This window comes from Thermobia domestica, chromosome 2, assembly GCF_964235325.1.
Source record: "Thermobia domestica chromosome 2, izTheDome1.hap1.1, whole genome shotgun sequence".
Taxonomy (NCBI): domain Eukaryota; kingdom Metazoa; phylum Arthropoda; class Insecta; order Zygentoma; family Lepismatidae; genus Thermobia; species Thermobia domestica.
The window spans coordinates 19,354,015-19,376,162 of NC_137455.1; the positions used below are offsets into that span (position 1 = coordinate 19,354,015).

At 35.9% G+C, this 22,148-nt stretch overlaps 1 protein-coding gene across 2 annotated transcripts in view; it reads left to right on the forward strand.

The window, feature by feature from the left end:
- Positions 1–22,148, forward strand: part of LOC145671161 (protein EFR3 homolog B-like) — a 126,862-nt gene that overhangs the window by 30,932 nt on the left and 73,782 nt on the right. For both annotated transcript variants that reach the window (XM_081740007.1, XM_081739999.1), the window contains exons 3-4: positions 2,554–2,615; positions 7,829–7,956. In XM_081740007.1, coding sequence (XP_081596133.1) covers positions 2,554–2,615; positions 7,829–7,956 — 190 coding nt within the window. The remainder of the gene's footprint in view (positions 1–2,553; positions 2,616–7,828; positions 7,957–22,148) is intronic.

Here is a 22,148-nt window from a genome sequence, read left to right on the forward strand (position 1 = left end):
GTGGGTCACGGTGGGTGGTGTGTCGTGTGTCAGAGTGTGTCAGAGTGGGTCACGGTGGGTGGTGGGTCATTGTGGGTCTTGGGTCAGAGTGGGTCATGGTGGGTCTTGGGTCAGAGTGGGTCATGGTGGGTGGTGGGTCAAGTTTTCATTGACCCACGCCAACTCTGATATATTCGTGTCAGTGACACACACACTCTTTAAGAGTGTTTCCAAGGACGTTTGGGATTATTTCTTTGTTTATTTATCGTATGATATAGGCGTTTCGCTAACTTTCTCGTGTTTTATTCCAGGTATACCTACTTTTGAACCTCGCTTGGAGTCAATCCATTCTAAGTGATCAAGCATGTGCCGTTCGACCATCTCGAAAAAAAATGTTTTTTTTTTTTTTTTTTTTTTAATGAATGTGTATCCTATTTCAGGGTACTTCAAAACCACAATTAATTATTTTTACAACATCCTATGGCGACGCAGCAGCTGCCGCCATTTGCGTTTCTTTTCTATTTTAGATGTTTACGTTGTTTTGAATATCTCAGCATGTATTTGTCCTACCAAACTGAAAATTGCTGGACGTCTCCAACTCATGCAGAGCTAGAACTTTGATCTCTTAACATTTTTGCCTTAAACCACTTGAAGGGGGTGAAATCAGGGTTTACAGTAGCAACATTTTTGGACATGGAAGACATGTTTGGGAAGAGGAAACAACTGACGTAGGGGTCTGAATTTGTGTATGTATGTAGTCTGGGGTCATAAGTTAAGACACAAAAATTTACAGACCTGTAGGTGCTCCCAAAGGCCTGAAAAATCGTAAAGTTGGGGAATTATGCCAATTTGGCATGTTTCACTGTCCAATATCTCCAATGGGCCTGGACGAAAAAGTCTGAAATTTTGGGAATGGTTAGTCCTTTAGTATACCATAACACACAACAAAGCGCGTTTTGTCTTTTTGAGCAGAAGGGGGTTAAAGTATTAAGTAATGACGTCATACTCTAGGAGGTGTTTTGTTGATAAATTCAGCTGGAAATTTGTTGTTGTGAAGTAAAATAAAGTAGGATGAATGGTTAGTCCAGTCAAGGCTCTCAAGCTTGTTTCTTTCCTCTAGTTGTAACACTGTCTTATCACACCCACAGCAGTACTGATGAAGAATGGCGCTATCAGCAGAAGGCGAGGAAAGTCAAAATGCACACTTGATAAAAAGTCCGTAAATACTCCTTGCTCTTTGTGCTTGCTATATCAATGATATTCAATCATGTTTATTCTTGTTTTACTGTCAATACATGTAGGAGACTGTTGTCCTTTCATTTGATTTACATCCGCAAATCAGTGAACATTTACTCGCTGTAAACACTGACTGCGCATTGTGTTCATTATGAACATTGTTAAATATTGAATTCGCACAATAAAACAGAGTATTTCACAATTTTATTAAGGATAATACTTCGCATTTCAAAGTTAAATATTTCGCAGGCGTGATAGCTTGTAGTGGGTTGCGGCTAGAGGACTGCTGTTGTTTCCAGTACCCTCACGTATATTCTCACCGTCGCTGACGTGCCTGCTCCCTTCGGAGGCAACGCCGGGCTATCGTGCGTGCCCACCAGCTTCGCCCGAATGCTGACTCGGTTTGATATCACTCGTGCTTTTACTGCCACCTATCACAGGTTGGTTTCCGTTTTTTGCACTGTACTTTTTTCTGCCATACATCCAAACCGCCGTATTTATAAGCAAATCGTAAAATAATTGTATTTTTTTTTAACAATTACCTCTGATGACTCTCTTAAATTTCGTATATACGAAGTGAGATTTCTTCATGTCGCCCAGCGCAAATGATTTAGGAGACAAATGGAAGAAAATTAAAGAGCTATAATTTTTCAAAAATCATTTCGAGTGGTGTGCCAAAAGTGAACTTGCACGATAAACTGTTTACATGAGTAAAAAGTGTCAAAACGAAAATTTGCCAAGGACCCATCACATTCTGTGTCAGAAGGATTTACTATGTTATTCTTGATACTAAAAGTTACCTCACTATTAACAACTGTGGAACAGTTCTTGTTTTCCTCTGCTATTTTCTTAGTATTAACAAGTTTCATACATATGATGTTTTTTCTCTCACTCTGTACTTGACATATACGCATTGGCAAGGTTATAGTAGTCTTTAATCAAGAGTTGATTTTTGAGTTGATTTTAGTTTAGCGTCCCTTTCAGCAGCGAGGCTATATGAAACGTGGACCTACTGATTAACGTGGAATCCGAACCACATGAGCTCCCGCCGGGAATCGAACCCGGGTCTCCCACGCCAAAGGCGCGTACGCTAACCGCTTAGCCACGGAGGAGCTCTATCTTTAATCAAGAAGTAAACGCATGATGAGATTTTACTATTAAATGTATATTGCGTCTTGAGTTCCACTTCAAGAAAAATAGAGTAATCACAGATTTCGAAACTGAATTACAAAAGTTAGCTATAGTTAGTATTAAAAGCGTTGAGTATTTCTTACTTCTCCAAACTAAATAATACTTTGCAATTAAGTTCAAAACATCTGGTTCCTTTTTTTTTTTCAGAATCTTTGACAAAAATGAAAAACGAGAAACTACTGAAGGATGTGTTCCCTAAGAATGTACAGGTAAATTTATATTACTTTATCTAATATTCATTTCAATTAAGCTGATAGACAATCAAAGCAAACTCCTCTACTCTCCCTCTCTTTGTCATTACAAACAGGGGAAACCAAGTCGCATACTTCTTCGAGAAGGAATTTTTTTCTAAGATATATTACCCTGTAAAATCTAAATTTCCAGGCCTCAATTTCAGTAAGGATCTAGAAGGGAAAAAACTGGGGGGGGGGGAGACAGACCCCAGACTATGAGATTACTATAAACTTCCAAAAATATACAAATATTACCTTAAATCATTTTTGCCACTCCAAAAGCTAGGGGCCTAGGCCCTCCCGGCCCCAGGCTAGATTCGCCACTGCTCAATTCGCTTATACTTAGTGAGTAGGAATTTCTGTTCCTTGTAGCCACTATTATCACTTCCAACAATAACTGCATTAATATTCGTCTTTGAAAGAATTATTATTATTATTATTATTGATTATTATTATTATTATTATGTATTAAAGATTTGATGTCAATATTATTTTTAAATTCAGTTATTAGAAATTCGGAACACTACGAACTACAAAACTTGACAATAATAATAATATAATACTCTAATATAAAGAGAACAATATTTACCTACTACCTGAAATACCCATTCTTCGCATGGGGACTGTATTTGGACGTCAACGCCTGTTGGAGTATCACTATTCATCTCAGCGATCGCGAAAACTATGGATTTGACACTAATATTGGTCATTTTGCATTATTTTTTACATGTCTCGGTGAGAAAATTGTGAGAAAACAGATTATAATAATTCTAAGGTTCATTGAATGCACTAAGTTTGAAATAGAAATCAAACTATTATTAAGTTTCTGCCATGCTGGAACTATATATCATAACTTGTCCCCCCTCCCCCAAAAAAAAAGGGTATTACTGAAGAGGTCCCTCCTATCAAAATTGAAAGTAGCATGGTTCCACTACTCCATCTAAACTTTTTCGCTAGAACCCAATTATAAGCCCAAGCGGAGAAACATTGCCAGGAGAAATATGTCCCCAATAGCCTCACGTGTGTTCAGAAGTTGTAGTAATAGTGGATTTCCATGTCTGGTTGAAATTGTTGTGAGGAGTTACGAGCACGCTAGTCGTGCAGTGGGAGATAATTCACTGCCTTCTCATGTGATTTAGGTCTTGCAGCTATGCACTTAATTGCAAACTCAGTATTTTATAGATAGTTTAGCTTTGTCGATAGTCGCGCTGTGAACTTGCGCCATGGCTATTAAGCAAAGGTAATTATTCTAATAACATAACCAAGAAATATCTCTAAAATTGTACTTATCTGCAAATATTTTATTTTGCTAATAGTTGTAACAACATAAGCGAGAAAAGGGGTTTGCTCTTGGACAGACAAGCGTTAAGTTTACATTGTATTTAAATAATGCAGTGAAAGAATACAAAACTTAACCAATGAAAGCAAATATTGGCCTTTCTAACGGGTTATGATGACTTAGTGCGTTCACTTTTAGTGCGAAGAAACCTTGGTTCCATCCCCGACCATATGGGTGTGTAATAGATAACCTCTCGTTTCTCTCCTACTTTTTTATTTCCAACTGAAAACACTAATAAAGATATTTAATATTAAAGCTAATGCTGGTTTTAGTCTCTCACATCTCATTAACTATAGTCAGGGGCGGATCCAGAACGGACTTCTCGGGGGGGCGGTGGATTGTAATACTGCTACTTAGAGCTACTTTTAAGAGCTCCAAATTCTTGGATGAGTTTTATTTATATATAAAATCAGAAAGTTTCCTCTTCCGGGGGGGGGGGGACAATCGCCCCGATCGCCCCCTGGATCCGCCACTGACTATAGTGGGTAGTATTTTTTTTGCTAGCATCATATGAGACGCTTGATGGGAGAATATTTTAGTATCGGTTTCACATTGTCAGTTATTATTGGCCACGAATAACCTTTTTATTATTATTATTATTATTATTATTATTATTATTATTATTATTATTATTATTATTATTATTATTATTATTATTATTATTATTATTATTATTATTATTATTTGCATATTAAGATTTCCACCGAAAACATAAATGTGAAAAATAGAGCCAAGTTTTCGTACATGTATCACTTTGTTGGCTCAAAATATCGTTTGTACACGTACATTAGTACCAATGGAGAGTACTTTAAGGCCGATTAGAGCTGTATATATAAAAAAAGTTCTATTAAAAAACTAAAGGCCACGTTTTTTATCAGAAAGTTCCAGTTATTTGGGTCCTCCCTCGTAGATGGCGGTAAGGCCCAGAAATATACAGTGTGTATCAAAACAATACCGACAACGTTTGGGAGATGATTCCTGACACCAAGATACAACAAAAAGTATAGATCAACCTGGCCTTCATGCTATGGTGACCAGACTTACCAAAAAACAGGGCACTCGTCAAACTGACTTAATATGATAATCCACCCAGGTGAAGTTACTGTTATGTGGTTATTCATGTGACGAAGAAGTCTTTAGCATTTCAAAATAGCCAAATTTTTATTTAACCTTGTTCCAATTTTATTTTTTATATTACATTTCAGAGAGAACAGGAATCAAGATTAGGAGCAAATGAAATACGAAACTAGGTCAATAATGACTCAACAAATTTGAACCAAAATCGATATGAAAGCTATTAATAATAACCAACGTAGGAGTCTGCTGCTAAAATTGGCAAATGGTGAAGACCTATGTCCATCAGTTTCTACCGAAATTCAAGGTCATGGATCATTTATTTATAAAGTCTGTAAAATTTGATCGAGATCGGACTAGAGTTAAACTCAAAGGTCGACAAGGCCAAATTCCGATCGGCTTGACAGATTCGGATCAAAATTGGCCAGATCGACGTAAGGAACGTATTATATTTAGCTGAAATATTCTGAAGTCAGTGGCTAAGTTTGAAGAAAAGCGATGGCCAAACCCAACGGAACTAATTATTCCTTAAGAATGGCTTGTCAGAATTGAATCAACTTTCCATGAAGTTCGCTGATGATCTACTAAGGTTGCTGCTCTTTTTTTTTTTTTTTTTTTTTTTTTTTGACTGGTTGAAACTTAAGCCAGTTTAGGTTGAGATGTAGTCTACAGTTATAACTATGTAAGTAAAATAACCACAAAGTAAACATGAAAATAATAATAAGCAATTGTAGGTTCTGATTTGGAAATGACTACCGAAACAGAAAGAGAAACGAGAGCCAAATTAATTTCTTGCGTTCCAGGTATCATTTTTCTATAATACCGGTGCGTGCTGTAATACCGATTTCATTTACTTTTAAAAGACTGTATAGCCCGTTATATATAGGGCATAGTTATTGTGCACACGTGAAGACAGCATTTACATTACTTTTAAAAACAATTATTTCCATTGTGGAGCATTTGGACTGAAAAAGGGAAATTCTGATGTTCTGAAGTGCGAAGTATCTGTGTACTAGATGTGAAGTGACAATGTAATAATTGGGTAAACTCTTAAGAGTCTTCATCCCGGCGAAATTAAAGTACCGCTAATTTCACAGTAATTATGTGATATCTTCAAATAGATAAAAGATAATCGAAATGTGGAACAAGACCGCCCTAGACAATATCATTTTGCATGAGATACCGTTATCACGACTCACTTATCTGCTTTCGATTTCGAGCCATTTTCAAAATCGGCATTTATTTTCGCGTTTCTAAACAGCTGAAAACGAAAAGCCACTAGGTGACTTGTGATAACAGACCTCACACAAAATAATATTGTCTAGGGCGCTCTTGTTCCATATTTCGATTATCTTTTATCTATTTGAAGATATCACATAATTACTGTAAAATTAGCAGTATTTTAATTTCGCCGGGATGAAGACTCTTAATTCGCTAAATTCAATTACTTTATTAAATTACATTTATCAACGACAGAACTATGAACATTTAAAATCTAACGGAACTAAACTTTTTTATTAATGTTGTACATTGCCAGACAGTTTGAGTAAGCATATATTTGTTAATTGTTACATTTGAAATTGTCAATAAACGCGACTAGTTTCCTTCTTGCCTTTCCGCGTTCCTTTCCGCCCAGCTTGACATATCGTTGTTTACGAAACATCAGACTCATCATTTTTTGATTGAACAAAACCACGGAGGATATATCGACAGGGGGTATTCGCCACAAGGAGTAAGAAAGTGCAGGATCGTCTTGAGAGGCACGTCGTTCCAATGGAGAACAACCAACTCCATGTCTTGGGAGTACCATTCTGTCGGTTCATCGCCGCAGATTCAATAGAGTCCAATATCTGACTAATGGAACGAAGGTGTAGGAGAACATCATTGGAAACGCATCAAGACGAGAGAATTCGACGCCCCTGGTAGCCCAGCAGGATTGAGTTCCAGTTGTTAGCTGACTCTAGTATATCCAGGCTCCTCCAGGGAAAACCATTCATTATCCAGATGATCAGGACGACACCAGTCTCATCGGAATGTCAGGCTAGTGCTAATCCATTATCTCTTAATCATAACCTATATCTCCCTCTCACCTTTTCCCCAATTAGTCATTTTCAAAATTAAAACATTTGAATTTTGTTTAAATTCAACCATAATTTCGCAGTTAAGTACCGTGTCGTGCGTCAGTTTCATCCCCAATTGTTACATTATTCTATGAGTATTTTAGAGATTATTCTGAGCTACAACTGATGGCACAGCACCGGCACAGAAGGGATTTTATACTGCTTCAGGTTGGCAACACTAACCGGAGATCAAAGACAAAGCTTTTCCTTTCCCGATCTCTAAATAAATCTAAAAGTTTCTAATTGTTTATCGTCAAAACAAACACATGTGTGTCGTAATTGAATGCTTCCTTAGGCTTGTCATCTACTGAGACAACACATTCTTTTGTCTTTTCCGTCAGTTATGTGCTGTGACCTAAGGGGAAATAGTAGAACTAAATCTTGCTTTTCATCCACTAAGAAATTTCATCATCTCCAAGATTAACACGACCCTTAATAAGGGATACGTTTTCATAACATACACATGGATGTCACTGGTAAGCAAGAGATTAAAGCTAATTTAAAATAAAAAAATACTCACTAAATGATCATGCATGAGTAAAATTTAAAAAAAAAATAAAGTGCATATTAAGTCTTATTAGCATACACTGAGAAGCTAACAAGATACGACTAATTTAAATTCTAAGAATGTTATATCTTACTCTCTTCCCTTTCAGAACGGACTCATGAAAAGAAAGTTGTACAAACTCTTGTTATATGTAACAGCAAATCCAGAAGAGCTAGATGATGTAGCTACCAGACTTCTACGTAAACTTCTCGATGACGTAACAGATAATAAACAAGAGTGAGTTCATTCTTGCTTTCTAGTGTAGCTTCTATTTTGTAGATTTACAGAAGGTCTGTCCACATTTATGGAAACCAAGTAGAACGTCCTCCAGGGGCGCTATAATTGCACAGACAGTAAGCACAACAGAGCAATCAGAAACCAGTTGTGTGGAGAATTCGGTAGCAGGAAATGAAGTGTTCCGAGTGTAGCATGCCTCCAAACGTGACCCCATTTTGGGAGGGGTACATCACCACTCTTTTTGACATCGGATACAGCTACAGTGCAATTGCAAAACAGTGTTCGTCCAAGGATTTCTCTATTTTCAAGAAGGGTATTGCCAATGTAGGCAAACGCAACAAAAATGCACAGCCAGAGGAAGCAGGTATGCGCATAGTGGCACGAGAAGAACACCCCCGTCCGAAACGTACAATGGATGTGGTTCGAAAAGTGACCCAGGAGAACCCGCCGCCACAAACAGACATTGCCAGGAGTGGTAGAAGATCCAAATCAACTATGCAGAGGATAATCAGTCAGAATTTAAGCCTGCAAGTTAAGCATAAGCCACGTGTTCACACACTAAATGCCAAACACATCCGGGAACACAGGGTTTATTGGAAACTGCTCTATGAACGGTATTTAGCGGGGAACAAATGGAAATATGTGGTCACGTTAGACGAGACCTGGATCTATTTGTCAAACTCCAAGCAGGTTCGAGCCATTTACTATCCTCCCAAGGATGTCACGGACCATGCCAATTGGGTCCGCGCGTGCCGCGAAAGTTTTCCCCGTGGTTTCATGGTGGTTGCAGTTTTTTGCCATAAAGGGAAACTTCCCCTTCACAGGGTTGCACGAAATGTGAAAATTAACGCAGCATACTATCAACAACACGTTCTGGAGCCATTATACTGGCAGCATATTTCGTCGTTGTATGGTGCTGAGGTATCGAAAGTCATCATTCATCAAGACAAAGCAGCCAGCCACACAGCTCGAACAACTGTGGCATACATGGCCTGCAAAGCGAGTGAAACTGGAATCCATGCTATCCCATATTCAGCCATCCCTGTCAAGTCTCCCGACGCCACATCAGTGAACTTTTGTGCTTTCGGGTGTTTGAAGCGAGCGATTTCCTTACGTCGCCCACGCACATTGACTGGCTTGTGGGAAGTTTGCAAGGAGGAGTGGTTCAAACTAGATCAGATTTCTCTGAACAGAAGCCTACTCCAATAGAAACTTCGGTGTCGGGCTATAGTTTATAGACAGGGTCGTCATATCGAGCACATCCGCTGGTGGAAATACGGCTAGTGTAGGGGATACAAAATCATTTCTATAAATGTTGACCAACTTTCTGTAGACAATCTGTTAGCACAAAATACTTAAGGTACACATACAAAACAAGTTCTTATAATATTATATGTTAATTAAAGTTTAAAATCCACTGACAGAAAAAGAAAAAATGAACATCAACAAGAGAGTAATGTGGAAGCATCATTTACGCGTGGGTTACTGATAGAGGACTATGTGTTCGATAAGTAACAGCGTCATGCTGGAACCAGTAGGAAGCGAGTACTAATCATGAAAACCTCAAACTTGAAGCAACAGCAGTTGTGATGTCCCACACAGGTAGTTGTATGTTTTGCACCGAACAGGACGTAAAACTGGTTTCGCAGAAGCCCCAACAGTTCTACGGGAAATATCCAGTTTGTCTTTGGCCCAAGTAATGTGCACCTGTTCGTCAGACCAGATTCGGACGGCAACAGCATTTGAATGCACGCCTGGGCATCCGTATTTGCATCATCGTAATTACGGCGCTGTCATGGTGGACCACATGATGGCCACATCACGAACTAAAACTAGTGGTGTACGGTTGCTGTCTGCTTGAACGATCTGCAAATGTTTGTTGGACGTCGCAATGCCTTGCCGCTGTACGGCATGCGAAAAGAGTAGCTGGAGAAATAAATTGTACGTCGTTGTGTTTAGTGACAAGAGAATGTTCTGACTCGGAATTAATGATGGCGATTTGCGGGCGTTGCTTGCGAGTCAGTACTTTCACTGATTATCAATGGCAAGATTTGTCTGTCGCGAGTTAGAATTACGTTAAGGGTCTGGTGAACAAACTCACCCGGCTTAAAATTCAAAATACAATAAAATACACTCTCTCAATGATGTAGGAAACCCTTTTCACAAGAGTCAGCAATTTTATTCTGGGTGACTAATTGTGACTACACCTCTTAAGTATGTAATACATTCAGAGCCGTAGCTAGAGATTTCGGCGCCCGGGGCGAAGTAGAATTCGGCGCCCCTTACACTCACCTTACCAATAATTATGATATATATATATATATATATATATATATATATATATATATATATATATATATATATATATATATATATCAGAAAAGCAGCTTTTGTTGTTATGGTACACTGAATTTTTATTAATCTTCTTGGAAGACCATTGCAGGAACCAAAAACGATCATTAGCCTATGTATCCTTTTTCAAGAAGAGTCTTATTTTGGACTTTTTGTTAAACTTGACAAAACTATCTTTGGTTGTATACAGATTCACTAGAAGAACAGTTATGAAGAGTTACTACTATTTACAACGTTTCATACTATCGATAAGAAATTAAATTTTAATACATTAAAAACTATGTGCTTTTAAATTGTTCGAAATGGGTGACAGTATTAATTTCCAGTAATAAATGTAAAATTTTAAATTTTATTCTCTATGTAACCACATCAATAGCATTTTAATTTCGATCTTTTTACGGTAAGAAATATTTTGTAAAATGTAATGGAAATTCAGAAGGAGCCTTCTTTGTGAATTTCTAAGTATTGATCGATCGTGGTGAACAATATGTTCAATTTTTGTACTTAAAATCCAAAATATACTTTGGCTACTACATATGTCTGAAATTATAGTAATTACTTAATTTCTTAATGAATGAAAGTTCCGAATTTAAGATACTTATTATTAATTAACATATTAAAGTACACTAACACGTACATATATAAAGAGTGTGTGTACTTATGTTTTGTATATACGTAGATAGATAAAAACATCACACAACTAGACACGTATGCACAAAATAATATGCTGGCGATACAAAAAGTTGATGAAAAAATGACCCTAATAAATTCCTCCAAATTGGAAGCATTTGATGTGTCAACGAAATTTAAAAATAAATCATTGGTAGTGATAAGTGTTGGCAAAAGTCGAACTTCGCTGGGCTAAGTTCTGATCCCTTAAGCCCCTATTCTATTGAAGTTCGAAAATGTTATTGTTCCCCTCGTTTACCTTTTTTTTTAATATTCCCGCGCAAACAGCAGTTTGAATGTGTCTCTTCACTCTTCTTACTTTCATACCTTCATTCTCACCGTCGCACAGTGGGACCAAACTAGGCAATTCTTAGCAAAAACTCGAAGAATGAAGTAAAAGATTGACTCGATATAATTTGTTGTAATGAAACCTTAATAGTGTATGCAGAAGATAGTGTGCAGGAAAGGAAGTGATAGCAGTTTACAATGAACTCATGGGACGTGTAAATTTGGTTATCTGACGAAGTCGAAGAGGCGCTGCTTAGCGACAGAAAATAGGAAATTGATTTTGAATGCGACTATTCCTCCATTACGTGTAGATATTCAGTGGCTGGTAAACATGGTGACACAACCGACATGTATGTATCGTTTTATATCATATATTTAGAATGTTGATGTGGTGCGTAGTCAATAACCATATTTGGAATGATGCTAATATCATTATCATATCCCTATGATAATCCCCTACTTAATATCATATTTGGAAAATGCTGTGGTACTGAAAGCATATAAACTATGGTCAAACGATAGAATGGCATTTTAGTAGAAAATATGACATAATATGTCTGTGAGTTTTTAATATGCCCGTAGCGAAAACATTGTTCTTACTGTATGCAAAGAGTAAACCTGCACATATTTGCACTTTTTGGAAAAATAGCGCATGAAAATGTTTAAGGAAAACCGCCTTCTGGAAGCAATGCTGCTTTTGAATTGATTTGGGATGAATGTGAGAATAAGTGTTAGGTTATTAGACGTGTGTTCCACATGTACGCAGTGACAAGGTTGAAGATAGGTCGATTCTGGTAATTTTGCCCCGAGGCCTCGTTGGGGCTTCGTCCCCAGGACCCATCTTGATTCCAACATCTAGTCATATTTCTTTGGCATTCACCAACATAACTAAACTCTAGTCAAACATATTTGATTAATGGTGGCGACATTTTGAAACGCCAATGTTTGCTAAACAATCTATGGACCATAAGATAGAACCATATTGAAAATGGTGTTGATCAATTCAGTATTTTTTATTTTTTATTTTATTTATTTATTTATTTTATTTTATTTTTTATTTTCTGTGACGCGTGCACAGAAGTGTTCCAATCAAGCCCTGAAATGAGCTCACGTAATGCACGATGCAATATATGAAACAACCTGAACAGGTTACTGATGTTTGTAAATCATATATTTAATATATCTGATAATATATTCATATCGAGAACTTGTAATGAGATAATTTTTATGTATTGAAGCGTCCTTGCATCTTCATTGTCATAACGAATCCTCCACAACTTTGAAATAATTTTGAGGAGCAAGAACGTTTCTTCAATTTTATTACTCTTCAGTTGTAAAATGAATAAGTACACTTTTTCCGTTCATGCGTAAGAATGTAAGCCAATCATAAATTGGCAAATCAAAGCATATTGCCCATGCGTTTCTTTATGCCAATCATATAATCTGTTATATAATTTAGGCGCGAATATAAGGAATATTTCCTTTTATGATGTAAAACTCTATGTTTTTGATTAAATAATGTCGAAATAATATTATTGTAGCAACTGCACACATTGAACTAATTGGTTTTCTTTCAGTGTTCTGCTTCATATTGCGAATTCTTATTTTTGCCAAGAATTCAGTGCTTTGGCCCCACTGTGTTTCGTGATTAATCCGATTGGGTAGAAAAACGTTTCGAACTGAGCAATCTCATCACTGTCAAAACACCGAACACGACTTTGCTCGTTTCGGATTTTGCAAATGCTCCTGCGTACACTATAAGTCATTACTCGGCGCCTTGTATACCACATGTCATTAAGAAATCATCTATAATAACTCTTTAAGTAATAAGTAAAAACTTGTTGTGACTTATTCAAACTCTTTGATTGCGAGCGAAGCGAGCAAGAAAATTTTTAAGAAATCTACGTATTTCAATGATAACCGACAGCAATATTGATCCAATAGGGCACTAATACTTTCTGGGGGCGACTCATCTTTAATCATGTCCAACACCACTTTTTCTTTCTCCTTGTTCGTTCGGCGCCCCCTTGCTATCAGCACCCGGGGCGGGCGCCCCGCTGGCCCCCCCTTAGCTACGGCTCTGAATACATTAGCAATACTTCTGAGAAAATGGAAACAGCAAACGGTCAGTTCTTAACATAGAACAGATCTTTTATCCTTTACTAGACACCCTTTTTAAAAAATAAGTTCAGTTTATAACGTACGCGACTTACGGAACTCATTCAAACTTGATTAAATTTGGCACTGAGGTAGATCTTGATTTCCGTAGTATGCATGTGAAATACAAGGCCCATACCAAAAAAAGGGCCGATAATTTAAAAAATAGTAAAATGACAAGATTTTTATTTTGATCGATACACAAATACATACATTGGCTATTTTTTACGTAGTCACCATGAACGCCCAGACCCTTTTGGTAGTGTGACACAAGCTTTCTTATACCGTCTGTGTAAAAACCTGCCGCTTGAAAGTGCAGCCAGTCCAAGGCTGATGTCATAAGGCTTCGTTGTCATGAAAACTCTTCGATGCAAGCCACTTTTTCAGATGAAAAAAAATCACTGTGGGTACAGTCGGGCTGTAAGGGAGAAAATTGAATAGATCCATCGAAATATTTTAATTGTCTCAACAGAATACTCAGCTGTATGTGGGTGGACGTTGTCATGAGTCAGAAGAATTCCAGAGCGTAACATTCTTTCCCGCCAATTTCCAATGGTATGTCGCAGATTATTCAATACACATCTGCTGTAATTTTTCGTCCTAGTTCCAAGAATTTCCAAACCATGGTTGCCATGAGTTTGTGAATTGACAGTGTTTGTTTGAATTTCTCCATTTTTAGGATTACCAGAGTACCGCCATTGCATTGACTGCTGCTTTGACTCCCCAGTGATATACGATATCCAGGTTTCATCCCCCGTTATTATGTGAGAAAAGAGGTTATCCCTATTTTTCTCCCAGCGGGTCAAAAGATTTCGTACAGCTGTCATTCTTTGCTATTTGTAAGCGTCTGTCAGCATTTTTAGCCTCTTCGGTCCCTATGTGCACATTTGTGCATAGAAATTGATATATTTTCCTGATTGTTTCGTTAGATATACTCGATTAATTCCTGGTGTACACACGAGTGTGAACACCACATAGATTTTTCTTCCGGTAAGCTCGAGTGCAAGTGGCAACTGCCTTTCAATTGTTTTTAGATGGTAGGTGTTGGTGGAACACAGACTTTTGTAAGTTGGAAAAGCAAGTATCATTTTCGCCCAAATATATTATTGCTACAATCAAGTATTTTTGTGATAAACAACTGAAGTTTCAGAGACTTGTTGGCAATTATTAGCTTCACTTTATCTCTGGAGAACAAAAAATAATGAGAACTTATTTTTAAATGTCCACAATTGTGTACACTGGTTTTATATTAGATAATTGTTTCTCTATATTCTTTCGTATACCTTTTTAGGTTTGTTTTGCTACAAAATTGTACATGTTAGAAACGAAACACGATACAAATGCATTGAAAGAAGTAAAATATCTAACGATATCATTATTTCATTTTCATTATTAGTAAATATAGGAACATTTGTAACTCTCGTATAATAAGTTCTACTATTTTGTGCTAGTCAATGGTTTCGTTCTTTTCATTCTTAGGAGAGCTAACCATAGAAGATTTCTAGATTTGCTTTAGGGTTCAGATATCGACGATCCAGATTTTATGGATAGACTCCAGTAACTCTAGCAATGAAGATAGCGATGGCGGTGTTGCAACAGACGAAAATGGAAAGCAATAAATTGTTGTACTTGTTATCTGTTCTAAAGAACTGAATTACGTACACGAGGTTATTTGGCCAATCAGAGGCGGGCCCATTTAGTTGTAGTGCGACACGTTCAAATTTGAATTTCAACTACCTCAAAATTTTGTCCAATTTTTGTTCAACCAAGAAAAATTTAGTATATACAATCCAAATAAACGACGGAAGGCCATTTCAAAATGTGGCCACTTTAATTATCTATAGTGCGACATCTTCTAAATAAACAAGTTGGCCAAATAACTTTGTGGAAATAATTCAATTCTTTGGAATAGATAACGAGTATAATTTATTGTTTACCATTTTCGTCTCTTGCAACACCGCCATCGCTATCTTCACTGCTAGAGTTATTGGAGTCATCATCCATAAAATCATGAATCATTATCTAAATCGTCGATATCTGAACCCTAAAGCAAATTTGGAACATCATTGATTAGCTCTCCTAAGAATGAAAAGAACGAAAACGTTGACTATATGTTTGTTTTAAAAGTAAAGATGAAAATTGCTTTTATTTGTTCCACAAAAATAAGAAAATGGATATTCAGAAACACAACAAATAATTTGATGTCATGTTATGTTCTCAAGAAAGGAGAAAAATGTAAAGAAAACATTACTAAATAAAATAGTATACCTGATAGTATTCCTTCCATGTATCTTAAGTATATAAATGTAGCTGCTGTTTTATTGTGTCACAACAATGTAATAGTATGTCAGAAGAAAGGTGTAGTATAGCAAGAAACGGAATAAAATGTATCATAATTGTTCACAAATATTTAGATATGCAATTGCTTGTTACTGAACCAATGTCCACAAACGTGGACATAGTGTTTTCTTGTAAAACAATAAACAAATTCAAATTCTCAAAAATAAATTGAAAAATATTATTTCAAATGATGCAGAATACAAACAATTGAAAGATGGTTTTAAAAGATTGGTAGTCTGAGCCCGAAAGGATTAGCACTCACCCAACACAAGGTTTGTAATACCCCAACTTGTCAATCACAATTCGATGCACTATTTTTGCAGACACTTCTAGAAATTCTTTGGTAAGTTCAGTTATTGCGAGCAGGTGATTAGATCGCATTTCTCGTTAACACGTTCCACCATATCGTCCCCCTTAACATTAGCCTTCCGCTACACTGATTATCATGAACATTTCAATCCCCTCCCCGAAACTCTCATCACTATTGCCTGACCTTCCCTTCACTCATTGCTGTCGATACGTAAGTGGCACACAATTCCCGATGTATGTCGCATTCTGTCTTTCGGCGTTCAGAAATCGTATGAAAATCTCTTATTTAGTGGGATTTTGTCTACTGGGATTCATTTCACCTTACTCCTATTTGCATGCACGCAACTCCATTCGGATGATTTTTTTATCTGTGATGCGAGCAAAAAATTCTACGGGATGTTACTGTGCATGCTCAACTTTATCAGTGTTGCCAGCCTTGGGTAGAAAAATATTACTTTCTTTTACAACATACCTTTGATTCCTGATTTATTAGCCATCAAATCCAGGATTTCAGACTTAAAAGTATATATTGTAAGAGGTATACTGAATTCATCCAATCGTCACCAAAATTGGCACAGAAATTGAATTCAATATCTCCTCTGTAGGAAAAGAATTAAAGGAAAATAAAAGAAGTCAACCTCGTAAATATTAATTTAAGAATAATTATAAGGTAACAATCAAGTAAAGATAGTTTGTACATAATTACAAAACGCTTAAATTGTATGACCAGAACTCGCAAAGTATACACAGTCAAATAAATTCACATAATAAATAAATAAATATTTGTTAGCTTACTTTTTAAATATAAAAAAAAATATTCTTGTAGCGAATAGGACATTTAAATCAGATTTTTATGCATACAGCGAGATATTTAAATGGTATATAATGATTTTAATATTTAAACGGTATTACTATAGGTTAAAATCAATGTAGAACGACTTTTCCCATTAACGAAAACTACTAGTTTTATTAATAACTATAAAATAAAAAATATTTTCCACAAAATGTTACAATAAATACATGGATATAAATAAGTCTATCAGATAACATAATTAATCTATAGAGATACATTGTTTACTACTAACAATCAAGCAATGAACATTTTCTATTAAATAATTCAATAAATACATACATATTACATGTCTAATAGATGATACCATTATTAATCTATAGAGATACATTGTTTACTGATAGCAATCAAGCAATGAACATTTTCTACTAAATTATGCAATAAATACATTCATATTACAACATGTCTAATAGATGATAACATAATTTATCTATAGAGATATGTTGTTTACTGATAACACTGTTCAACAAATTTTGATCGAAAGTATGTAAATTCTTTGAAATTGCGATTTTTACATTCATTTAAGCATAATATGAAAGTAAATGATAATAAAAGAATTTTCTTAGCTCAGGTTGTGAAAAAAACGCCCTTGTACAACAGTAGCTGTATATATACAAATGTATTAATATTTATAGAACATTTAAGCAAAATCCTTGTAAAAACCTACATTTCACTTTTTTTAATCTATTTCACTGTGATGTGATAAGCTGGGGAGTTAAGAAGTACCCTAACCTATAGCTTTCTATACCCTTGTACTTCCTTTTTCAAAATTGCGCAAATACCAGTTTCACAGCGATACAGAAAATAAAGTAACCGTGGTCAAGTTAAACATTAACAATTCCGTAATAAAAATCAGTATTAACATCAAAACATGAAAAATATGTACAAATACCTTTTTGTGCAAGAACTACGCTGCAATGTAGACAAAAGTTTCAAGTGATCCCTTGTACAGGATTATGTTTATTTTATTTTGAGCGTCTTCGCTTGGCTTGCCTTTTGTAGGTTACATCTTGAGCATCCCTTGCAATAGTCCAACAGTTGTCGGCCAATATGTTAGAACTCCACTTTCCCTCATATCTCTTCTCCATGGCTGCAATATCTTGATGGAAACGCTCACCATGTTCGTCACTTACTGCTCCACAATCTTTGGGAAAGAAGTCTAGATGTGAATGAAGAAAGTGGAGTTTCAGAGACATATTGCAACCAAGATTTTCGTAGCACAATAACAACTTTGCTACCAGTTGTTTGTAATTTGTTGCTCGGTGTCTTTCCAAGAACTGTGAACAAACACTTTTCAAGCTTTCCCACGCAGCTTTCTCCTCACCTTGGAGAATTTCGTCGAACTTTTGATCTTTGAATAGTTGCCTAATCTGTGGCCCTATGAAAACACCCTCTTTAACTTTGGCATCACTTAATCGAGGAAATTGTCCTCTTAGGTACTTATAGGCCTCGTCCTCTTGGTACATGCTCTTAACAAAACTTTTCATAAGACCTAATTTAATATGGGGAAGCAAAATTCCGTTACGATCTACCAGTGGTTCATGCTGCACATTTTTCACTCCCGGCTGAAGAGTTTCTTTGGTACTCCAATCACTTTTGCGGTAATGAGATTCACGATCTCTACTGTCCCATTCACTTATAAAGCAACAATACTTTGTATACCCTAACTGCATACCTAGCAACAGTGCTATTACTTTAAGGTCACGACAAATGAGCTACTGAAAATCGTAATATTTAATGGCTTGAAGTAAACGTTTCAAGTTTTCATAAGATTCCTTCATATGAACTGCGTAACCTACAGGAATTGAAGGAAGTTCATTTCTAATATGTAAAAGCACTGCCTTTAAACTCACCTTGGACGAATCTACAAAGAGCCTCCACTCCGTAGGTTCGTAATTAATTTTAAGTGCCCTCATGAGACCATTTACATCTGTACATGCCACAAGTGTGTCTTCCATAGTAAAAAATGAAGTGAACATCTTCTCCCTATTCCAATACACTGAAATATTTACTTTTTCTTGCAATAAATTCCATTGCTTTAAGCGTGACGCTAAAATTTCGACTTTGCTTTTCGAGAGGTCCAAGTCTCTGATTAGATCACTTACTTTCTCTTGAGTAAGTCTATGTGGTTCACATGGAGGTTCTTCTACAAAAAACGTAGGGTCCTTCGAAGTACTTGATTCAGGAGCTTCAACTTCTTGATCATCATCAGAAAAAAGATCGTATTCTTTAGGTGGGTCAGAAACAGGTAGTCCTTCTCCATGTGGAACAGGGCGCATTGCAGAAGGAATGTTAGGATAGATCAAGGCCCGCTTCTTCTTCGTAGAAATTCCCTTCTTGACGGAAGGAACCATACAAAAATAACAGTCTCTGATGTGGTAGCTTGGTTCCCTCCAAATCATGGGCACTACAAAAGGCATTGAGCGCCCCTTCCCATTAATCCAATTTCTTAGATTGCTGGCACAAGTGTTACACACAATGTGGGGTGCCCAAGATTTATCTTGGTCTCCAATTTTACAACCAAAGTAATATTGATAGGCTTTTCTTATTAGTGGTGTTATAGTCTGCTTTTGTGAAGAAAATGTCACTTCCCCACACACGTAGCAGAAGCTATCCGCACTGTTTACACAATTTCGCGGCATTTTTGTTTATTGAAATCCTCAAAATGTCACTTGAAATAGTCCCGACAACTATTTAAAAATATACATTCGAAATACCAGTGTTTTTGCGTACTTGTAGTTGTATTTTTATGTCCTGCACTACTCAAACGTCATACCCAAAACGCTGATAACTGCACTAAACCTGTCTTTTCTAACAATAGCAGAACACTACTGAGATAAGGAACACAATGAAACCAAGCGTTCATATAGTTTCTCCAGTGTTGCCGGATCAGTGTAACATTTTACCCCAAACGAAGCGAATATATTTATTTTTAAAGCGTTATTATTAGACATGCCTGTAAAACGAAAAGTAGAGCTAATATTCGAAAATAACTTTCAAATTCGTGATCAGCACCACAAAATCAATAAGAATTAGCTTTTTTTGTTCAATTTACATTTTCGTTGTTGAACAGTGTAACAATCAAGCAATCAATATGTTCTACTAAATAATGCAATAAATACATTCATATTACAACATGCTAATAGATGATAACACAATTTATCCATAGAGATACATTGTTTACTGATAACAATCAAGCAATGAACATGTTCTACTAAATAATGCAATTAATACATTCATATTACAACACGTCTAATATATGATAACATAATTTATCTATAGAGATACATTGTTTACTGATAAAAATCAAGCAATGAACATGTTCTACTAAATAACGCAATAAATACATTCATATTACAACATGTCTAATATATGATAACATAATTTATCTATAGAGATACATTGTTTACTGATAACAATCAAGCAATGAACATTTTCTACTAAATAATGCAATAAATACATTCATATTACAACACGTCTAATATATGATAACATAATTTATCTATAGAGATACATTGTTTACTGATAACAATCAAGCAATGAATATTTCTTACAAAATGTTATACTAGAGGCAGACGCATTCAAGGCGTCCATAAGATGATAACATGATTAATCTATAGAGACACATAGTTTATTCACTACTGTAAAAGAACCCAGATTCTCTTCAAAGGTTTATCGTCATTTGGGCCCATGAAGAAAATTACTGTGGAAGTGCATCAGGTATGACAATTGATGATTATTTGTAAAAAATACCGTACCTGATAGCTGCGTCATTTCCAACCATATGGAACTCTTAGGTTCCATTCGATTCCATTCATGTTGAATTCAGCTCACTTGGATGGATTTTCCTGCAGTAACAATTAAAACATTTTATAAGGGGTACTAAAACATAGAACTTGGAGAACTTTTTTTTTTCTCGACCCATCATTTAATGCAATACGTATAATATGTACAATATACAAATGCTTAAGTATAAACGTCCATTGTGATATAAGTTTTGTAGTAAAAACTATTTTAATGAGACGTACACACTATTATCTCTATATAGAGTGCTTTGAATGTAAGGAACAAAGATTTAGATTTTGCTTTCTTTTAAATGCTACTATATATGTTGGATGTCAAGTCATATTCAATATGGTTTTCTCGTATGTTTTATTAATTACTTGACTAACTGTTAGAAAAATATAACTAATATTTGCCTTATGTATTAGAAAAAATTAATAGAAAAGTAAATTTTATTTGAAATTCAAAATAAATGTGTTGTCCTCCTAGGTTACCAATAAAAGGTCACGAATGCAACTAGTTTCCTGAAGTGGATCCCCGAAGGGGCGATCCGCTATTATACGATGTTAGTTAGTATAACTCTACAGATATTCACAATTTCCTCAGGTTAAGACAAGTACTTGAACAAGTTAAGTACCTTATAAAGACATACATTTGTTAATACTGTACATATGTTGTATGCGTTGTTTACATAGTACAATATTAAGGCAATAGAGCTAAGTTAGCAACACCATCCGTACGTTAATATGTAAGCTGGGAGAAGTTTCTTAAATATTAATTGTCGCACATTTCAAATTTTCCAAAAAGTGGTCCCATATTCCGTATTTGCTCCAAATCATTCTACAAGCAGTTAATTTAAAGCATTCCTAAACTTTAATTAAACTTTATACTTATAATTAGTTCCTTTCTACATCCTACAGAGGGTTTGACGAAAACTACAGGCAATTCCAGAGTAAACTTGTTAAAATATCAGAGTACGTTTCAGTTGTAAGAGTTTATTTTATCTGTTACAATGTGTATCAAAAAGAATTTTACAACTTTGAAAACTCATATTGATTGATTCATTTTACAGAGATAGTTTTGGTGTCATTTCGTAGCAAAATACATCAAGTGTTGACTCACGTAGTACTCTAGTTCAGAAACAAGCCACCACAAGCGCTAACGACAGTTGCAGCAAAGATGGCTGCCTTTACTGTTCCCGAGCGTGCTAGCTGTTTGTTTTGGTTTGAAGAATAAAAGTCTGTGACAATTGTGCAACTTAATTTTCGTACAAAGTATGGTAAAGATCTTCCCAGTAGGCTTACTATTTACCAGTGACATAAGTGTTTTCGACCGACTGGATGTTCGGTAAGACAAACAAATCTTCAGGTCGTCCCCTACGTCTAAAGACATTGTAAAGCAAGTGAAACAAAGCTTTGTGAACAGTTCTACAAAATCAACCCGG